The sequence below is a fragment of the Marmota marmota genome, unplaced genomic scaffold (assembly GCF_001458135.2).
Source record: "Marmota marmota marmota unplaced genomic scaffold, marMar, whole genome shotgun sequence".
Taxonomy (NCBI): domain Eukaryota; kingdom Metazoa; phylum Chordata; class Mammalia; order Rodentia; family Sciuridae; genus Marmota; species Marmota marmota.
The window spans coordinates 5,559,426-5,566,119 of record NW_025999895.1 but is presented as its reverse complement, the minus strand read 5'-3'; the positions used below and the strand labels follow the sequence as shown (position 1 = coordinate 5,566,119).

The 6,694-nt window shown below is 49.8% G+C and overlaps 1 protein-coding gene across 1 annotated transcript in view; it reads left to right on the top strand.

Moving 5' to 3' along the window:
• Nucleotides 1-5,445: 5,445 nt before the first annotated feature.
• Nucleotides 5,446-6,694, top strand: part of Myo15b (myosin XVB) — a 31,488-nt gene continuing 30,239 nt past the window's right edge. The window contains exon 1 of the mRNA XM_048796714.1: nt 5,446-6,688. Coding sequence (XP_048652671.1) covers nt 5,461-6,688 — 1,228 coding nt within the window. The 5' untranslated portion in view covers nt 5,446-5,460. The remainder of the gene's footprint in view (nt 6,689-6,694) is intronic.

The following is a 6,694-nucleotide window of genomic DNA, read 5'->3' as shown; positions in this document are numbered from 1 at the left end:
CTGCACTGGTCCGAGAACTTGACTTCAATTGTCCAAATAAATGGGAAGTCTCAGCAGATCTGGCCTCGCCCCGGGTCTGTTCCCAGCCTTGGAAGCCTCAAAGAACCAGCTTTTTAAGCATTTGAATCTGAGCCCACCATGCTTGTTTGTATCTGAACATAACTGAGTGCTCATTCTTTGGGAATAAACAGCGAGTGTGAACCATCCAAAGTCTGTCCCACCTGGAGAACAGGACACCCCCACCCCCTGTGGAGAGGTACAGGGCTTTGGCTGTGAATTTAAGAGGTTGGTACAGTTTGTTTTATCTAGTTAGCTTAAAGAACAAATGTCAAGAGACACAAAGTTTCCTGCCCTAGACACCAAGAATTGAAGAAAACCGTGATAACATAAGCACTGTGAATCAGAGCGGAGAGCCAGCGCTTCCATTTGACGACTGTCTGCCTGATTAGATCAGATAGGAGGCTGAAAACGAGCCTAGCTTGATGGTAGCACCTGTAGTTCTACCTACTCAAGAGTCTGGAGCAGGAGAATTGTGTCAGCCGAGGAATTCAAGGCCAGCCTGGGCAATGTAATAAGACCCTGTCTCGAAAAAAGAAAACACACACCCCTGCAAATACTAGGAAGACTTTAAAAACAGGCTTACCTCCGCGCTCACTAACTGGAGCCTTGCCTAAGTACCCAGTGCGCTCAAGTGCTAGCTGACATGGGCAGGTTTCTTTCAGTTCTAAGGCATCCTCATGCTGGGATGTGAGGTGAATTGTTTCTGTTGCCGGGCATGAGCAAACAGAAGCAGCTGGTCCTCTAGCAAGCGAATTGGAGGAAGCTAGGCTGGCACAGGGAGAGGAGTCAGGGGTCCTTCTAGCAGTCCACAGGAGAGGTGATAGGGAGCAAATTGAGGCATTCAAAGGTCGACAAGTGTCGCTGCCTTGTGGAGAAGCCAGCAGATGGGAGGTGCTGGCTCCAGAGGTCATGGAGATGTACCATAGGAAACTGGATTCAGGGTTCTCAACTTAGATCTGAGGGTTTCAGGCATCCAAACAGGTGGGAGGCTTGGTGTCCACTTTGACTTTGAAGTTTGGCAGATCCAGCTCTCGAACCCTGGCTTGGTCTGTGACTGGCCCTGTGACCTTGGGCAGATGACCTCCTGTGCCTTAATTTATATATAAAGTGGGGGATAATAGAAGGACCTGTCTCGGAAGGTTGTAAAGACTAAATGAGAGCCTGTAAGAACACACAGCACCTAGCTCCTTGTAAACACCCAAGCCAAGGAGGTCAGAGTAAGTGAATAGTGGGTGAGGCCAGCAGAGAAGGATTTGGCTCCCCAAGGGAAGACATGGGGAATGGAGTCACAGAGAGCTCAGAACACAGCCGCTGGAGGAGTTCCCAGTGTGAGGGAGGGCTGGGGATGTAGTTCAGTGGTAGCATGTGTGCCTACCATGCATGATGCCCTGGGTTCCATCTCCAGCAAGAAAAAGAAAGAAAAAAAAATTTTAAAAATTAAAAAAAAAAAAAAAAAAAGAATACCCAGGTTGATCCTTGAGTGATCCAAGTCCTGGCCTGAGTCAACAGGAAGAGAGGAAGTCACCTAACCTCACCAAGCAGGTAGAAGATTGAAGGGGGACATAGCTCTCTGTTCTCCAAGAACAGGACGCATTGTAATAGGGTCACATAGCTAGCTACCAGAGCTTTGTGGCTGATGCCAGCACCTCACACCCATTCTCCAGCTGGGCCTTTAGAGCCAGACTGCCTGGGTTGGCGGTCTATCTCTGACACTGACTGGCTGTGTGTCTCAGTGGTCTCCTCCATAAATGGGCATCTTTATAAGCACCTACCAGTGTGCTTTCAAGGATACAATGACTTCATAGTAAAGCACTTAGAACTGTGCCTGGTGTATCATAAGCCCTAAAGTGCTAGCTTTTTGCAATTATTCATGTTTGCCCAGGGCAGAGCAGTGAGCGAGCTCTTTCTGGTTTGTTTCCTAGATTGGTTTTTGCAGTACTGATGATTAAACTCAGGGTGCCCTGCCACTGAGCTACACCCCAACCCTTTTAGTTACTTACTTTGAGACAGGGTCTCTAAGTTGCCTAGGTTGGCCTTCAATTTACAGTCCTCCTGCCTCAGCCTCCTGAGTAGCTGGGATTACAGATGTGCACCACTGTGCCCAGCCCTGAATTATCTTTATAAAATAGGTGCTGTGGTAGTGCAGAAGTCAAAGGAGCACAGCTTGACACACTCCCCCGTGCTAAACAGCATCCCCCACATCCCAGGGCAAACTCTCAATCACACTGCCTGCTTTTGCACTATCAATAAATGGAATCACGCAGCAGATACTCTTTCATGCACAGCTACTTTCACTCAGCATTTTTGAGATTATCCACGTTGCTTGTGGTTGTAGAGGGTTCTCAATGCTGTGCAGTGAACCGTTGTGTAAATAAATACCTCTCTCACCCCACATTCTGCTTTGTGTGGGAGATTCAAGCTCTCTGAATACCACTGCCCGTTTACCTGGCAGCATTGATGGTGGGGGGTGCAGCTTAGAGCTGTCTCCAGACACAGCTGTTACCCATGAGCTTGTGGTTTCCGGGGACAGCTGACTCCTGGAGATGCACACAGCACTGGATGAGTCACTTTCAACTCTGCTTAACCAGGCCTCTGGGCTGAGTGGCCCTCGGGGCGTTCTGAGTGAGACTGCTCTGCTGCCTCTGAGGCTCCTTCAAGGGGATATGCAGAAACAGATGTCAGGCAGGCATTTAAGGGAAAGTGCTGCAGTCTGGAATGTTCCTCCCCTGCTCCAGGACTAGGTGGTGCTGCTGGTGAACAGAGGCCAGAGCAAGATGGGTCAGTGGGACACAGGAGTCCCTGAGGGGGCAGGTCCTGGGCCTTGGCTCAACAACTCAGCTGGCTCCATCTTGGGGCCCCAGAACCTGCTCTTGCAGCAGCTGCTATGTCCCAGGAACCTTCCGGTGACCTCGGGAATCCTGACTGGGTTGAACTACAGTGTAGCCATCAAGAAGCAGACTCCCCACCCTGTGTCCTAGAGGAAGACCCCCCAAAGATGAAAAAAGACAGGTCTCAAAGGATCATAGTGTCTCTAAGAGGAGGGAAGTCTGCTTTTTTTCCCATAGAAAAATGAATTTAAGGCATTGGGATTTTGTTTCAGAGTGTTGGTACCACTTTTCTTTTTTATTTTAGATTTTTAAAATATTTTTTAGTTGTAGATGGACACAATACCTTTACTTATTTATTTTTATGTGGTGCTGAGGATTAAACTGAGTGCCTCACCCGTGCTAGGTGAGTGCTCTACCACTGAGCCACAACCCCAGCCCATATTTTATTTAAAATTTTAAAATAAATTTTATATTATTTTACTCATTTTATTATTTATTTATTTATAATTTATTATTAGTTTTATTTAATTTATTAAATTAATTAAACTTAATTTCTTATTTATTTATATTTTATTTTTTATTTGTTTCAGTGTGTTGGACACCACCCTGTATTAATACTTTGCAGAGACACCTGTTCTGTTTTACTGGTGGGAATGTATATTAATACAATCTCCATGAGGGAAAATCTTGGTGTTTTAGTCAGCTTTTGTGTCACTATAACCAAACTACCTGACAAGAACAACTTAGAGGAGGGAAAGTTTATTGTGGGCTCATGGTTTCAGAGGTCTCAGTCCATAGACTCTGGCTCCATTGGTCTGGCAGAAAGTGAGGCTGCACATCATGGGGGGAGGGCACAGCAGAGGGAAGCTGCTCAGCTCATGGCAGTGAGGAAGCCGAAGAGGGGGCCACTGGTAAGGGGCCATGGAAGACGCACCCTTCCAGGGCATGCCCTGGTTACCACCTCCTCCAGCCACAGTTTACCTGCCTGCAGTTACCACCCAAACTAAGACAGACTGATTAGGTTACACCTCTCACCATCCGATCATTTCATCTCTCAACACTTCTGCATTAACAGGAACTTTGGGGAACACCTTATGACCAAACCATAATGTTTGGAAATCTTCAAAATTACAAACACATATAGCCTACGGTCTATCAAATCTACTTCTAGGAATTATTCCTACTTGGATACTGATGAAATTCCATTTTTTTTTTTAACTTAAAGGATGAGATGAGGCAGCATCCTCATCTATCAATAGCTGGGTGAAGTAGCTCACGTCTGTAACCCCAACTACTGAGGAGGCTGAGGCAGTAGGATGGCAAGATCCAGGCCTGCTTGGGTAACTTCGTGAGACTCTTGTCTCAAAATTTTTAAAAAGTCTGGGGTTATAGAGCTCAGAAGCAGAATGCTCCTGGGTTGAATCCCCAGCAACCCCCCCACACACACACACACAAACACACACAATTATATGTACCTATAGGTATATAGATACATACCAAGAAGTTGGTTAAATGATGGTGCATTAATTTGCTGGATTACCATGCAATTTAAAAACAAGGGAGAGAGGGAAGTTTTCTATGTATTATAAAATCTCCAAATGAAATTGTTAGGTGAAAAAAAAGTAGTGAGATAAGATTCCACTTTTGCTAAAAGGAAATAAAGATTCATTTTTATCTGAATGGATAACTCTGGAAAATGGGAAACCTCAAGGGGAAATTGAATAGCTGAGGGTCAGGAATGGGACTTTTGTGAATTTTGAACTATGAAAATGTATTTCCTATTCCAAAATAAATGTTAATATTTATTGGGGGTGGTGAGGGGATAGATCTCTATCTCAGAGGTAGAGTACTTGCCTAGCATGTACAAGGCCCTGAGTTCCATCCCCAGACCCATAAAAAAGAAAGAAAGAAAGAAAGAATAAGGAGGAGGAGGAGGAAGGGAGGAAGGAAGGAAGGAAGGAAAGAAAGAAGAAAGGAAGAAGAGAGGGAGATTTAATTGGGGATTTATGGGGTCTGGTTTTGTTTCATAACTGTAAGAGGGTACACAGCCATCTGTTTTATACCAGTTCAAGATGCACCATTCAAAGTGCAATTCTGGATAAATTATAGTTCACAATGGAAAAGAACAAACTAATAATACTCATGGAGCATTCCCTGCATACCAGGTTCACCTGGTCCCAGCCTCCCAGACCCAGGAGAAGTAGGAAGCCCCACACAGTTTCACTCTGCCCTCCCCAGCCAGGCGAGCAAACAGGCAGAAGCAAAGGTGGGCCCCTCAGTCTGGCATGGTGCCAGGCTAGCCTGGCTGGGAGCGAGTCCCAGCAAGGTTGCCCTGTCCATGGCCTTAATCCACAGAGTCTCCTCTTTCACAGGTGCTTCTGCTCCATTGTTGGCTGAAGGGGTCAGGACTTACTGTCTCCTGCATTATTGATGCTCTAAATGGAGAGCCCTTAGCCTCTCCAGAACACAGCTGGGTGGTATGCTGCTGCAGCCCAAGGGCACCCTGAAGCAGTCAGACCCCTAAAAGGAAAAAGAACTTGAGAAGTGTGAAGCCTGTCATCTCGGGACTGTTATGGGTGGGAGCAAGAACAAAGCGCCCCAGCGCAGGGCGAGACCTGGGAGGCCAGCCTCAGGGGAGCAGGAGTCCGGATCGGCTAGTGCTGATAGCGCACTTAGCCAGGACCACCGACCTGGCCGCGGCAAAGCCCTCCGGGCGAGACCCTCCAAGGAGCCCGACACCGCAGGGGACAAGAGACTCGCTAGTGGCCACAGGAAGCCGGCCACAGACGGGAACGGTGGCTGCAGAAAGCCAGGTGCTGAGCCGCCACCGGAGGCACAGGAGAGGCAAGGCAGCACGCGGCATAGGGGATCCGGGCCCTTGGAGAGTCACCGACCAGGGGACAGCCGTGGGGAGCGCCAGGATGAGGAGAGTCTACCGAAAGAAGAGGGTACAGCCCAGCGCCGCCGTCGCCGCAAGAGGAAAGGAAAAGGGCAGGGACCCTTGGCTCAGCCCGGCCGCCGAGAGGCTCGGAGCCGCGAAAGTAAACCATCGGGAGGGGACCGAGGCAGCTCTTGCCGGGACAGCGAAGCTCAAGAGTCTCAGGAGACGAGCAGCCAGGGCAAGGGGGCCTTGCAGCTGCGGACTAAGTCAGAGCCAACGGAAACGGGCCCGGAAGGGAACAAAATATGGCCAGAGTCAGCGCTGCATCCAGGCGAATGCCAGACCAGCAGCAGTCAGGGCAGTGACGAACCCTCAGCTCAGCTTCTGCATGAAGAAGTGTCGTCGGGGACAGGGCCCCAGGGAGCGAGTGAGGATTCTGGGACAAATACGGACTTGAGTCCGGAGGGGACCGGGCCTGGACCGCGCCCACCGGCACCCCTGGGGACAGCAAGATGGGTCCCTGATGCCCAAGAGATCGACCTGGGTGGAAAAGCCACGGCATGCAGCTCCCTCGAGCGCAGTTGTGCGCACGTCCCTGGGAGCTCGTGGGATTCTCGAGACCCCATGTTTTCTCCGGACTCAAGTGAAGGCTGGGCGCAGCAGGAGGCGGAGCTGCAGGACGCCCAGCCTGAAACAGTCGAGGCCTCTGCGGCCCCGGCTCAGCGCCTCCAGACTGGAAAGGTGGTGGGGAAGTTGCAGGGGGCAGAGGACCAGAGCGAAGCGGCGTCGGAAAAGGGAGCAGGTCCAGAGGACCCAGCGCCACTGGCCACCCTCACGGTGCTCCGTAAGCTCCGCGCGAGGCCCACTCCAGGCCCCTCTCCCCAGGCCTCAGGGTCGGGTGGCGCGGGCCTCAAGGAGCGCCTTC